This window comes from Erithacus rubecula (assembly GCF_903797595.1).
Source record: "Erithacus rubecula genome assembly, chromosome: 2".
In the NCBI taxonomy this organism is placed as follows: Eukaryota; Metazoa; Chordata; class Aves; order Passeriformes; family Muscicapidae; genus Erithacus; species Erithacus rubecula.
The window spans coordinates 19,813,208-19,828,792 of record NC_136685.1 but is presented as its reverse complement, the minus strand read 5'-3'; the positions used below and the strand labels follow the sequence as shown (position 1 = coordinate 19,828,792).

At 38.0% G+C, this 15,585-nt stretch overlaps 1 protein-coding gene across 4 annotated transcripts in view; it reads right to left on the bottom strand.

Annotated features, from left to right (window-relative positions):
• The window catches only part of DLGAP2 (DLG associated protein 2), a 438,256-nt gene that overhangs the window by 3,034 nt on the left and 419,637 nt on the right, over positions 1 to 15,585 (bottom strand). For 3 of the 4 annotated variants that reach the window (XM_079325551.1, XM_079325553.1, XM_079325554.1), the window contains 4 exons: positions 14,767 to 15,182; positions 5,979 to 6,070; positions 1,546 to 1,698; positions 701 to 718 (listed from right to left, as the gene is read on the bottom strand). In XM_079325551.1, the coding sequence (XP_079181677.1) occupies positions 701 to 718; positions 1,546 to 1,698; positions 5,979 to 6,070; positions 14,767 to 15,182 (679 nt within the window). The remainder of the gene's footprint in view (positions 1 to 700; positions 719 to 1,545; positions 1,699 to 5,978; positions 6,071 to 14,766; positions 15,183 to 15,585) is intronic. The other variant, XM_079325552.1, reaches the window with a different exon arrangement.

Below are 15,585 nucleotides of genomic sequence, written 5' to 3'. Positions count from 1 at the left end.
GACCTCTGGAGGTGATTTCATACAATCCCCATTAAAAGTGCATTTGAAATTAGATGCAACTTTGAAATTAAATCAGTTTTTGTTTGTTTTTTATTTCATGTTTAATATTGGACTGCATAGCCCTGAAGATGAAGACTCCATAACTTCATTTGTATAGGTATGGTTATTATGTTAGATCTTTTTGCTGTATAATTTCTTAAATTCTTTTTTATTTCTGGTAATAGTCCAGAGTATGGGCTGTTCCTTATGGAGAACACAGTTAATTTGATGCACAGCAGGATTCAAATAATACAAAAATTGAACTGATACACTTATGGTTTACAGACTCCATTTTTTTTGTTGTTTGTTTGGGGTGTTTTTTGTTGCCGCTTTTTTTTTTTTTTTTTTTTTTTTTTAACTAATTCTGACTCTACTATACAAATGCAATAGCCAAGACTAAATAACTAAGGTTATTTTAAAACATAGTTCTGCATTAAAAAGGAACAGTGAGACAGCCTAAGATGCTATTCCCCAGGATAGCCAGTTCTGCCTGGCTTTATTTCCTCTATCTCCTGTTTTCATAAAGGCTCAATTTCTGTCATCCCATCTTATTTTTTTTCCCCACTTTTAGTTATTTCTCTCCTAGGAATATCACTGCTGCTGCCACTATAGTAATTTCTTACTTCCAGTCGTCACTAGTAAGCAAGAGTTGCAAACTCACCATCCACCAACCCGTTGGCTGAAAATTAAAATCCAAGAGGAGCATGAAGAAATGAAAAAGTTGTCAAAATGCCTCCTAATTCCTCCCAAACCAAACAAGTATTCACCTGAGGCCAACAGTATTGACTCAAACCAAATGCTGTTTTCATCTGTCTGATACAATAATCAGCAAGGATAGTGGGATAATCAAGGTAAGGGATGAAGCTCTAGAGAGGAGAAAGGCAGTTTCAGAATTACACTGCTTTTATGGGCAATTTGTCACCTTTGGTTTGTAAGCATCATGTGGGGCATCTCCCAAATGGTGGAGTTGCATGGCAGAGGTGCAGGGAGTTCTGCAGCAGCACTTTGTCCCCCAAAAGTGTGTTGGCTGAGCTTTAGTATGACCTGTGCTATGTTTTGTCACATGCTTTTCTCTCATTCCTGTTCTGTTATCATTCGTGTCATACATGCTGGGTTAAACACTGCATTATTCAAGTTTGAGCTGCCCCAAATGTAGCAGAGTGCTGAATTTACCTTGTTTAAATTCTTGGGGTATTGTCTTCAGACTGAATTAATAAGAACATATTTCTGTTCTAGCTTTTAGAATGTGAATCAAATAATTTGAACAGAACTGTAATGGAGCAAACTACCTTAGCAAAATCCATTATATTTATTATATAATTCAGCTCAACATTGTTAAAAAAGAAAATACTCCTCACATCTGATGAAAATTTCCATGTAAAAATTGGGCCATGCCAATTAAATAATTCCCAGGGTTAGAAACCTATTGTGTTTCACTATTGCATTTAACAGGAGACTGAAGAACTACAAATTGGGAGTAAATGGTATTGTCCACGGTCTGCTTACCTTCCTTTCAGGTGATTCTATTATTTTCCATTCATTGAGTTTCAACTGGTGCAGTTCATCAAACTTCATGCTGACGTCTTCAATTGAGAGCTGCAGTAAGTCCCAGAAACCTGCAAGGTCTTGGGAGGTTGGTCTTGGCATGGCACTCGGGTCCTGAAAGGCACAAAGGAGAGAACGTGAATGCTCCAGGAGGATTTCAGTGGTGTGCACTGAGGCAGGAAGGGCATGCTGCCAGATTTCACTGCTGCAGCACTGCTCAGTGCTGGGGCTCTGTGTGCTCTGCAGCTGGGAGCTGTGACTGGGAAGCCGTGCCTCCTACACAACCCAAACATGAATGAGCTGGAAGTCACACGCCAGCCTCCCTGAATTTGCAGCATGGGAAGTTCCTCAGCACCATATGCTGTGCTGACCTGCATTTCTAAAAAGGAACAAGCTGACAGCTTCTGTCTGCTGATTATTAAAGGCAAGGGGAACGTGGTTTGTGTTCCAGCCAGCCTGAAGTCTTCCTGGTTAAAAATTACATTCAGATAGCTGATTAAGACAAATCAACCCCATAAAGACGTTGTCACCTTATGCTGAACTTGATGTTTACATCGTCTTGCATTTTCAAATGTATACATGAGGTATGAAATCTTGATGGGATGGTTGCATTTTGTTCTTTGGGGAGTTGAATCACACTCAGGAACTGGGAAGACGTTACCTCCAGGTACTGCAATTAAGAGGCTCTATGTGCATAAGACTTAATGGAGCAAACATTGGTGGTAACAATTAGCAAGACGATTGTGTATTTGATAATTAACCTGATGCCAGTGCTGGATAAAAATTGTATTATAACATTGTGTTTAGAGTCCTAACCCTATGCTCTCTGAGCACTGGTACTTTTGTACAAAATGGAGATTTTCACTTTATTGAAAGAGAGCATAATTGGTAAACACATCTCTGAAGGTAATGAAGAAATGACATTTTCCTTCCAGGACAGGAGGAAGCCATTATGATGGTCCAAAGAGCAGAGCTGGGAGAGAGGACATCAAAACCATGCCTAACAAACTCTGGATCTCTCCCTTCCTGGGCAAAACCTGTAAAGACTAGTTTGCTATGTTAATATCACTGTGCTATGGCAGGCTCTGTTCCCCACCTTTTTCAAATCTAGTGGTCAAAGGCATTTTATATTTAAATACAACCCCAATGTTATCTAGAAACCAGGAGATAAGTCAGCGTTGCTATTGAATTTCTCCTGTGAATCACACATTTCTAAGGGTTCTAAACTAGGAATTGCTGCTCAAACTTGAGTTTACAAATGCTACTGTGGGAGATGAGCACCTGGAACTGTGCATGACAACATGGAGTTTCATGCATATCTAGACCCCTGCTGGAATCTTGGACCAAGAGCAACTTATGTGTCTTCTTCACTAGAAGAAAACTTTTTATTGGGAGCTTCTGGGATTTAAGAGAACTGGCCATATAGATTATAACAGACTTCTGGGAAACATTACAACTCCAGATTGGTGTTTACTAAAAACTAAGTCGTTGGGTGATCCCAATTTGTTACAAAACAATTAAGCTTTATGTCAGTGGTGTTACTTACTCTACAGAGGTCAATATTTCAGGCTTTAGGAATTGACTCCCTGTGTGAAATTTGTGAGGACAGTCCCACAGCAGTCTGTCTTACTTTGCAATTTCTTGTCTCCTGCTTGGTATTCTGTCACTCTCCCCAGCTTCCTCTAAACAGCCAGAAAATGATGCCACTGATTGCAAGGGCATTGCCTTCTGCATCAAGGCTAATTGCTGCTCTGTACCTTTGTGCTCCCCACTCTGCTCATGGTGTTTGCAAAGACCATGGCCTCCAGCATGACTCTTGCAGAGGGCTGTGCCGTGTGTGGCTTGGACACAAGAGGGCTGCCTCCTGCTTCTTACACAGCCAGAGCTTATGGATAAATGCTGGCAAAAATAAGTACTATTATAGCCAACTAAGTTTTGAAAGGATTGGCTTAACCTGCTTCTTCTCAGAAACTGCTTATTAATTTGTATCTTACTTGGGATTCAGCTTTGCAGCCCTCATTTAGAAGGAGACCTAAAGCAAGCAGCAAGAACCTAGATGGAGCTCAAGATGCTCTGTTTTAACCTGCATGAGCAGGATCTGTGCTGACTAGACAGCATGGAGGAGGACACTTCTAAGAAAAATAGTGTTACAGAAAGTAATGTGAATAATGCAGAAGAGACTATTTATTAACCAGTAATGATATTTTTTCTAAGTAGTTAGTGGGAACAGTATACACATAAGAGATAGCCAGCCAGATTCATAAAAAAGAAAACCTCATTGAAGCTTACATTTCTATGAATTTACCCTAAGTGAGAGTCTTTGATAAGAGCTCCTAACACAGAGCATAATCAAATATACTATTTGAAGTTCACATGGTCCTTTAGAAAAGTCCATTGGTGACCTTCATGGTTAAATTCCAGTTTGTGTAAGTATATTACTCTGAAACCCTTGTTGCATTTTGAATTGGGGAAAGTAAATGCTGTTGTTCTGTGTCCTACATTTAAGCTGAACACTGTCAGAGAAACTGCTGTGTGGCAGCCCTTGTACATGATGGATGTTTTGGAGAGGGAATGCACAGGCAGCATTCCCCTGGGGCACTGAGATGCTGCCTTAGGAGCCTATGGAAAGCCTGCTGTAGGAATGCACTAAGTGACTATTTAGCAACAAACTTTATCATTAGGTACAGGAAGAAAAGCCTCCAGACATGAATGACCTACAGTCAGTTTTGCAGCTGCTGCTTTCTGCAGAGCCTATTACTGATTTAATGAAAGTGAAGGATATTCAGAGCCTAAATCTTGAGAGTGGGGTAAAGCCACTGTTATGAAGTTTAGAGGCTTATTATCCAAAGGAGAAAAAGGGAAGTAATATCTTGCCAGCTTTTTGGTTGTCTTGTCTCTAAAACTGGAGATTTCTCCTAGCACTCCTATTGCTTTTGCAGTAATGAATTGTTCTCACTCCTGAACAGCTGTGCTGAGCAGGAGCTGCACTTGCTATTACAGTAATGCTCTTGAGCACAAATGCTGGGCCCACTTGGGGATAAATTAAGTGGAGTGGAGGTTAGGCTCTCCAAATCTTATTTTGCATTGCTTAATCAATCAGATAATGGAGGGCATTTTTAAATTTGCAGAGAGAAACTTTCAATGATGAAGATTCCCTTCTTTTGGTATGAAACAAATTACTAGATAGGACCACACATGATGAAATTGATAATACAGATGTGGTAAATTCTTGCCTGCCAGACTTTTGAATATTTCCTCTGTTATTCTGTAACAGTTTTTAAAATTCTTGTTTTGACAGAGTTTTTGAAGTGGATAAGTGGATTCTTTCCTAATGAGCACCATGTATCTATCAGAAGGTATGGCATTTTTGAATTATTATCTCAGTATTATTTCATTGCAGGTATTCCAAATGTTCAAATTTACAGACAGAAAGTACCAAGTAGGTCTTTGCAGAATGGATGTTCGTGGAAGTTATGTGACAAATCCCAATGAGCAAAGAAAAATATGTGAGCAGATGTGTAAGTTATGGCTGCTATCATGCACACAGCAAAATTCAGTACTTTCAAGATATGAGGTCTAGGGACAGGCAGAAGGAAAAGGTACACTTGGTATTTGAGAGAGACAAAGAAAGGTTCTCTACCACCAGCTGTAGCTAGAAGAATTATGTTCTTCTATTGATTAGTATTATCTTGCCACAACGTTTGAATGGCTGATGGCTGCTGTCATATTAATGAAGATAACATTTAGAATTGAATTAGTCTCTAATGAACTTCCAGAACAATAGCAGTAACTCTCATAAGTAATATAGTGCATCTGTTCCTTTAGCCCCAGGACATCTCATATATAATTGGCAATGCAAATTACCCAACTCAATTTGATGAACATTATAGATATCCCATTTCCATCATCAGTTGTGTTTTCAGGTAGGTAGAAAGATGGATCATGTATTCTCTACTATTCTATTTTACTATTTTCCACTGATAGCAATGTGAAAAATTCCCCCTTTCTTACATGAAATATTATTATATTATAGTATTGCAAAAATAAGCCACAATATTATGTCTCAGAAAACTTGCATTTGTTCTCTTCTTATTTTATTTTGTTTAATAAAGGCAGCAAAAAGAGAAAAAACATAACATAATCAGACCAAAATTACTGAAATGGCATATTTGCTAAAAAAAATTTACCAACGTCATACTTAAGTACTAAGTGTAAAAAAGGAGGAAAGTAAATGTGGGACATGAAAATAACAGTTCAGAATGCTACTGCTCTGGTGCACTACAGTTGTTCTTGAAGTAAAAATATTAAATTCTAAAATTTAAGGTGACATTTTGTGGAATATTATAGATGAATAAACTTAAACTCTTCAAGAATAGCTGGGCAAAGTGACTTACCAGATTTTGCTGACAAAGCCAATAAAATTGCTGGAATTTCTGAGACATGAGGAGCTGAGCACTTCCAACAGCACTTCGGATCTTACCTAGAACTAAGCATACAGATGGATTATTACCAATAAATGTTTTTTGGCAGCAAATACAATATGCAGCTGAAACATATGCAGGTGAAATTCCTGGTTATTTTAAAATGGAAGTAAATATTTGTTTTTGTTGCTTGTGATTATACATGTAAAATACTTTTTTAAAAGACTGAGGTATAGGCCAGCTCAGTGGCACCTTACCTTTTGGCATTAATGAATGAATAATAAATATTAGTAAGTCAAAACAGCTTAGACTTTACTTGCTTAAGAAAGTAGAAAAAAACAAGGGACTATATTCAGCTTCCTGAAGTGGGCGTCCATCAACCCACATGATTTTGAAAACACTCTTAAATTTCAAAGTAAATGACATATTTCCCATTTATATTTGCTCATGTAAATTGAGAGCTGTTGAAATTGTCTTGCCTCAAGAACCAGTTGAGTGTCTGTTCGTTCTGATGTCAAAGGCCTTAGATTATATCTTCTGGTTCTGTGATTGCAAATTGCTTCACTTACTACACTTGTGGATGATCCCTGAACGAGATCTCTTTATCTGTTCTGAGGGTAAAGTTATTACATTCAATGGAAATATACTTCTACCATAAGCATTAGATCCCTACAGGAATTACATCTCTGAGGTATATTTTGGTACACCCAGTAGGAATCACAGTTTTCTGCCCAGGAAATATACACAGTGCTCAGCACAGGAGCTTCAGACAAAGCGGGGCACAGAGAGATGCTCCAGGACACTGCTGAACCAAGATCAGCCCCCGTGGATGTGTGGATATTTCCTCACTGTCTGTGTACATGCCCTTACAGCATGCACTGGGGAAAACGACCAAACTCATTTTATGTGACTTTGTTTCCAATAGTCATCTGTCTAAATTAAAAATTTTTAGTGCATTATAATCAGTGATCTGAGTTCAGTAGCTCAGCCATGTTAGGCAATTAATTTTAGATGAGCTGAATTTCCTTCTGGAGATGCCTCTGTCTTTTGGCAGTACTACCTGAGGGGATTGGCTTATCCCTAAGGAACTAACACATCCTGACTCCCACATTTACTGGGATAAATACACTTTGGTAGGTAGCACCATGCTTTTCTATACCTTCCAACACATCCTTTCCTACAATTCCTTTCCTCCACATCCATCTCTATGATGAAAAAAACCCCATTCTCAATAATACTATAAGCTGTGGTCTCAATAAAAAATTTATTTTAACAGGAGAATTTCCAGATCTTCAAATAATGTTAAAGAGATAGAGAGGTGGGGTAATGGTAGACAGGAATCACTCTGGTATCTTTTACTTCAATTTGGAGAAACCAAGTTTGATAATTCAAACAGGATGTTGAGTGCAGATAAAGCTGGTACAGCCCAACAGATCTACAGCTCCTAATATAGGAAATATTAAACTGTGGCAGGACTTAACATTTTGTTCCTATTTAGAATAAATACAGGAGGGCATGTGAAAACAGTATTTTAGTAGTAGATTTTACATTTTAATTCAGCTTTTTTTTTCAACCAATGAAACATCTGCTCACCTAAAAATAGCAGCAAGAGATAATTTGAAAGTTTTGGGCTCCAGTTACAATCTCAGTAGCTTTCAAGGCATGTGCTAATATGTAGAGCTGTGGTTCTCAAACTCTATTCCATTTTCTGTTAGACAAACAGTACAGCTGTGCCACAACAGTAAATTAAACAGAAATATACATAATTCATCAGTCCTGTGTGACATCCATCATAGAAGGGTTAAGTGGTTCAGGGCTGCATGAGTAATTCACTGAGATTTGTTTTTGTTCCATTGGCCAAATGACATAAAGCATTTTAATTGGTTTGGGGTTTTTAATCACCAAACCCCTCACTTTCCTCTACAGTGTTATTGGCATACAGAAAGGAATATTTGGAGTGTTAATATCTGAAAAACATGCAAAAACATAAATAAAATGTTTCATTTGATCTGACAAATTGCTTTGATTTGGTTTTCAACATTTGAAATAAAGACAATGACTTCAATGACAAACAGCCTTGTATCCTCCTTTTTTCTCTTGGTGATCTGTACTTAGGACATTAGACAAACTCCCAGTGTGGGGTCAGAGGTCCTCCTTTTCCAGGATGAGGAATTATGCTGTAACAGGTCCCTGACATCAGCTATTCCATGCTATGTTCAATGATTCACTGAACAAAAAAAAAAAAAAAAAAGAAAGAAAAAAAGAGGATGATTCCATGGGTTGATGGTTCTACAGCTTGTCTCTAGTGAGATAAGTTTAGTTCTTATTTCCTCTGCTGAATTTTACAGTTCATAGCTCAAATACACAGTCTGAGTAAGGGGAATTGGTTTTAGCTCCTCTGCAGAAATATAGATCCTGACAGAATCCATATGTCTTATATTTTCTAGTGAATCTCAGTTACCCAAACCCTCATATTAAATAAACATTAATTTTATCTTCATTATCATGAAGCATCATGTCAATAAGCATTACTGATTTAAAACCCAGTCAGACTAGTTAGGACCTAGGCACTGGCAATGCAGCATTTTGGTGGGATACACATTTGTCAGGGATATAAGACTGCAATGTTTGCATGTGCCACTGAGTCACAGTGCTGAATACACGTGTAATTACAGCCCTAGCATTTACTAAAGATCTAACTCTATTTCCATTTTAATAAGTAAATCAGATGTAATAAAACATAGAGGTTAGAATCTCTCATATTCATGCTACTCTGCCTTGATGTAATTAAATTAAAGTATTAAAACACTTCAACTCATAATCTTTAGCACAATATTAATAGACATCCAAAGCCTTGTTATTAATTTCATGCATTGGGGAATTATTCTGATGAGTGCAGATTGATTATCTCCATGAAAGAATGATGAATGTTAGAGACTGAAGAGATTGAGATGTTTGGTGATGACTATAAGATTTTTCTTGTAAATAAATGACAATAAAATCTACTAATACACATAAATAATCTTCATTTAATCCATATACCTCCTTGCATTAAGACAATTTTGTATTTGCCCAAATGTCAGGAAAGAGTTACACAACCCTAATTCTGCTCTCTGAAGCATATGAAGCACTTTATCTTTGTTGTATGGTCCTATATGACTTCAGCTCTGAAGACATGCAAAACCCTGACCATGACTTCAGAAAAAGTAGGCTCAGGATTTACACCCTGACTAGAGATTGTGTAAATTGCTTGAGAAATTCTACAAAACCTTGTAATCAAAAATTATTTCATATCACAAATGTAGAGAGGGGAAAGTTAGGTCTGTATTGATGAAATTGATTATAATCTGATGCTGTAACTCTGATCTTGACAGGTTAAAAGCTTTGTTCAATTGTGCCACTGCTGTACCAGCAGTGAGAAACTGCTAACAATCAATCTACTTCTGCCATCCATTACTGTCTACTTAAATGACATGTTTTAATTTAAATTTTCATTCAATTCCCCCTCTACACTTGTAAATAAATTACTCCACAATCTGAGAAAATATGTCTGAGAAAATATTGAAACTTGCATTTAGGTCATCCTCCTAACTCAAATTATTTGTCAAATCTCTAAACCTAAATTAGTAATCTTTAGAATTATCTTTTTCACTATCAAGAGACAAAGATAAACATATAATGTTCAGATGGCATTTTAGGACAACACAGTCCCCAAATGGCAATGCTCTGGAGGGTAATTCACCAACTGGGACTTGCTGCAAATTTGCTTTTTACCTCAACAAAGCTAAGTTCAAAAAGGAGAAAATTTCAGCGGAACGATACAGATGCTGGGATGAATTCTTGGATGCCACACTGTAGAACTTTACAGACTGTTTCAGTACAGTTAAGTTATTCTTTAGTCATTCACAACACTCCAACTGGAAATTACAGTAGCTCCTGAAGGACAGGTTTATGAAAAGCATTAGAAAATGATGCCAGCAATTTCTCTTTGGTTAAAGGATAACCTGTATTTGGTCAAGCACCTAAGAAAGCTTTCATGGATAATTAATTCATGAATATACTAAAATCAATTGGCTGTGAGGGTTTTTTGTTGATTTTTATTCCCCTAAAATTACAGGAGATTTTACTCTGTGTTTTCTATTACTATTCACTCCCATTAGTAAAGCCTTTGCAGTAGTGGAAATATCAGCTAGAGGATTAGCAAGGAATGGTCCAGTTGCATGGAATTAAGGGGAATGTGAGAGAGAGGTGATACTTTGAGCTCCCACTCTAATATCTTTATTTTTTTCCCCACTAGAGATCACTTTACTGCTATGCCAGCAGAACTCCTAACCACAATCCAGAGGATACCAGCAAAACAATGTTTCTGCTGGCATAGTTTATCCTATAGTTAATTTTTGCAACCTACCTAAGGATTTTTGTGTGAGAGTAAGCTCTGTGGATCTGTTCTCCATAATGAAGCACTCTAGTGGCCAAGCATGTGGCACTAAGCAGCCCAGGGCATTGTCTTCTTTCCCCTGCCAGACCCTGCCTGCAAGCTGTGGGCAGGGATTGTGGTTCTCTCTCCCTGCTCTCCCTGCTCCCACCACCAAGCTCATGGGATGCAGAGTCCTAACCCTCTTGGTCTTCAACAGCTTTGTGACACTTGAAATTGTTTTTCTTGTCATCACCTACACACCAGCAGCCAAACACAATTTTCAGGGTGTAAAACCGAACCTCCAGTCAGCACCCATGAGAAACACACATTTTTGCCTGGAGGCACCCTGAGAGTGCAAATGACCAGATGTCAAACCCTGGGAACTGTTTCAGACACATATCTATATTTTTTACATATAAATGAATACACACATACAGACACATATAAATAGTAAACAGAACACAAATTATTGCCTCCATAAAAAATATAAGAAATTTGCAGAGACTTCAAAATAAAACTCATGGCAACTGACCAAATAAAAAAAAACCTCTTTAAGAAGAAGGAGAGAGAGGTTATTTGTGCTGCAATGATTATCTCTTTGTCGAAGACCTGATGAGTGAAGTTCTTAAAACAACATTATGGGAGAAAAGCTACAGTGAAAGAAAAAATCAATATAGCAATCAGACAGCTTTCGGTGATCTCAGGGCTGCTGTGTTAACACCAAAACTGAAATTGTTTTCTAAAATGCAGTTCTCTTTTAACTGTTCCCATGTTTAAAACAAAATAGAAGTGGTATCATAAGGATAGCCTTCTCCTATGAGATGCAAAGCTATATTAAGCCTTCAAGTACAATTAATATATCCAGGACAAAAGAAATTATTCAGCATTAAGAATGACAATTTAAGTGTGCAAACTTTGCTGTGAAGTGTTTTGGGAATAGTAGTCTTGCTGGAAGATGGAAAACCATATTTATTTGCTTTTGGCTCAGCCATTTCTGTTTATTTTCTTCAAGGAACTGGCAAATGTTTAAATATGTCAAGACACATTTTGTGCTGGGGTATCAATAAACTTAAGTTCTTGAGGACACACAACTTACAACCTCTGTGGCTCAGACTGGGGATACAAAATGTTCTAAAGGCTCAACAAGAAAAAAAATTACTTGCACAAAGATTTTAGAACGCTATGAAGCTCAATCCCCTGGTGAAATTAATTCTTTAAAAACTTCCTTTTGCTTGATGTGTTATTAGATGAAAGGATACTGTCTTGGTTTCCAACACAGGATGTGAACCAAAAGTATGTATTCTATCAGCATTTGCTGAAACCAGGTGGGGCAGTGATCCTTATCTCTGTGGAGATATCCTCTGCTAATGGGCTATTTGTAAAAACCAGATGGGGCAGTCATCTTTAGCTTTTCCACAACCCATCCTTCCTCCAGGAAGATATCATCTGTTAATGGGCCATTGAGTCCCACTGTATGACTGATAAAATTACATCATCCCACTGGGAGATGCTCCACCCAGGGGGAGGAGCCAAGCATTCCCAACCTAGATAAAAACTGAGATTTGGAACACCAAGGTATCTTTTTCCACTCGATTTCAGAGAAAAACCAGACCCTTCTACATCATCACTGGACCTTCAGAGGAAAACTGCACCCTCCTACAGGAGCACTGCTTCAGCTAAGCCACATCTGCCACTGCAGGACTGCAGCCACCGTTTAATGGGACTGCTGCCAACAGCCTGACTGTTGGTGTCAGGTTGTATTCTGACTCTGTCAGTGTTTTGTTTTTTGTATTATGTATTTTTATTTTAATTTTCCCAGCAAAGATCTGTTATTTATATTCCCATATCTTTGCCTTAATTTCCAAATTATAATAATTTGGAAGGGAGGGAGTTTATATCTTGCATTTCTAGAGAGGCTCCTCCTTTCCTTAGCGCACACTTGTCTTTCAAAGGAAGACAGACACCATTTAAAATAATGCATTTTGAAAATTATTTCAGTAAGATCTCTTGAAACGAGTGAAAATGAAAATACAATGAAAAATCATGACTTTGAAGTTCACTTTTGACAGTCAGCTGAACTCAAATTCTGACTTTGCAAACACTATGTAGACCTATTCTATAACTTCTTTAACCTATTAGGGAGGTCAAAGTGTTTCCCACAAGCACAAGTAATTAACCCATTTTGTTAGTTTAAAAAAAGAGATTTCAAGGATTTCAGCTGTATTTTATCAACTCTCTTATTAGGGAATTGCTTTTTCTTGTTCTGTTCCAAATTTGAGTCCCTCTTCATACAGGGAAACAAAATCCCAGTAGTATTTTGGTTTTTGACTGAAATTTTCCAAGTTAAATGGTGTTACTAACTCCAAATAGAAATAAAAATTACTGAAGTCTGTATTGTCATATCCTATGTAGAATTTACAGAAAATTACCTTCTTGATTGCCATTTCACCATGCAGCAAGGTGTTCCAGGGTATTTCTGGAGTGCAAAAGTATGGGTTCACATGATGGGAAGGAGAATGGTACTGCACCTTAGGATAGGTAATCAGCTAAAGTCAGGTCATCCAAGTTTTCCTCATGTAATACCCAGTTTCATATTCCAAAGAATAACAGCTCTAACTGCCTCTCCACATGTCCAAGTGAGGGAGCACTGATGTAAGCATGTTTCCACTGCTCATTTCATGTGGCTGCAGATTTGACTAGGGCTGTACAAAAGGAGCTTACAGAGAGAGGAGATAAGTCCAGCTCTTGCCTGCAGACTCCTCAGTAGGAAAGGGCTAAAAGACTGTGTGTTTCTCCCCTTTGCTCCCTAATAATCTTACTCTTTCAAAGGAGATCAAAGTCTTGCTCTTTGAATTTCTGCTTCAGACTGAAAACACTGATGTTCCTACATCAGTAGCAGGTGATCTGGGAAGCAGGTGCTTTGGGATTCTTAATGATGACATTGAATCGTCAGTACACAGCACTGCAAAGACTTGAAGAACTGAAAAATAGGACATATGTGGGGAAAAAAAGAAGTACTGAGGAATGACCATTATGAAAGGCTTGGAAAGTCTTCCACAGGATAATCAAAGCAAATTATGTTTTTATTTAACAGTCTCTAGGAGGGTATTGAAGTCTTCATAGTATCAATGGAAAGGGAAAATTCTGAGCTCTATTCTGCTATGATGAAAATAAAGACAAAACCCACAGTCCAGAAAGCACCAGAGGCTGAAGGAAGGAAACCCAGCCAAAATCCTCTGTTATTACTTGGCAGATTTGTGCACAATACAGCAGAGAAATATGACTGCAAAATAAAAAAATTATGACGTAAAAACATAGACATTCTTGGCTTTGAAAAGGTCAGTGCAAGAAATAGAAATTGGCCTTTTAGTCACCATGGCCTGGCTCAAGACTTGAGGGTACATCATAGTAAGAGGGGGAAAGAAGATGACCACAAAAGTGAAATTTGTAAGAGTGCAGGGAAATATGCTAATTAGAAAACTTAATATGGATTCATTTGTGATCTGAGAAAAATCTCAGCTGAGACAATAATTCAGATTTCCAGGGATTGAAATATTTATAAAACTGAGCCTGAAGAACAAGGATAATTGACCTCAAAGGGAATCATAGGGAGCTGGCTACTGAGTCCTAGGACCACTTTGATATATTACTATCATTAGTGCTGTCTTGGAACTTGTTCCAAAATTGTCTACATTATTTTTCACTTTATCCTATCACTTCTTTCAAGGTGTCCAGAGGACATGAGAGAATAATAATGATTCTTGACAAAATTGTAATAAGAAAATGCAGCTGAATTTTCTAATAATGTATATGCCTGTCTAACTGCAGAAGTACTTTAACTATTGTTCTTGCCTGCTACTGCTTTCTGTTCTTCCAACTGAAGAGACTGAAGAGACTGAAGAGACTGTAAAGGAATGGAAACATTTTTAAAGTGGCTGCTCACTAAGAGGCAAAATTGCAGGTTTCAGAAAAAGAGCAAAACAATGTTTGTATAAGACCACTCTGTGTGCTCTGGCACAGGGTCAAGCACTGGAGCCACAGAAGTGAGTGGGAAGGATGTGTCAGATTTGGAGCTGTGGATGGAGCTATTGCACCACCTGAGCTCTGTGTATTACCAAACTTTTATCCTGCACTGGACTCTAGAGTTGGCTCTTTAACTACTTCCACAAAGCCTTATTCTGGGAAATACCATCTTGCACAGCCAGATGCAGAACAGTGTTCTTATGTATTATGGTTCTTTGCTGCTACAGAATGAGTGAGGACAAAACACAGCTAACAGCTTTATCCTAAAAGCTTTCACATTATAGTAACTGTCTGTAAGAAAATATACTGAAATGTTCTTACTTTCTTCAGAAAGATCATTTTCTTCTGCTTCTCTTTCCATTTCTTTGCACCATCCTTCCATTCTCTTGGTTTCAGTGTGCAGTAGCTTCATAAACCAAGATCCGTCCCGCCGACAAGGAGACATCCGCCCCGTCTCCACTGTCTCAATGGCTGGCTCTAGCCAGGGCTCTGGTGGTGGAAGGTTTGAGGTGTCAACTGGGGTCCTATAGTCTTCTCTGTAACTGAACAGTCCCTGTGTCCGTACAGTTCTCACTGCACTGTATTGGGTGGGTGTGCTGGGCTCTGAGTGCTGCTGGAATGAGGAGCCAAACTGAAGTCCCTTATCCTCCATGGTGATGTGTCCTGGAAAACCCTCCAGCTCTAGGTCAGCTTGGACAGCTGCTGTCACACTGTTTGAACGCTTGAATCGTCCATGTCTTGGGGAAGAGGGAAGAAAGAAAAGATATTAAGGCATATAAATAACGCATGCGATGGTACAGAGGCACAGAAGAATGTTTCAGTGAGAAAAAGTGGATTTTGTTCTTCCTGTTGGACTTTATGCTAAACCATTTTTTCTTTGTGTATGTCTCTTAAATTAGATGGTGAGTAGCAACAGAAAGGAAAAACAAAATGCATAGTGGAGTCATTGATCTAAGCAAGGGTACAAAAGAAAATAATTTAAATTATCTCTGGAAGCAAGTATTGATTTATTCTCACACTACCAAATAGCACGTATCATTACTAAACAAACTGGAAATAACTAGCAGAAGTAGAACTTCCTGATAGAAGTCTGTAAAGTGTATATATAAAAAATTTTCACATGTTCAGAATTTTAAGTAG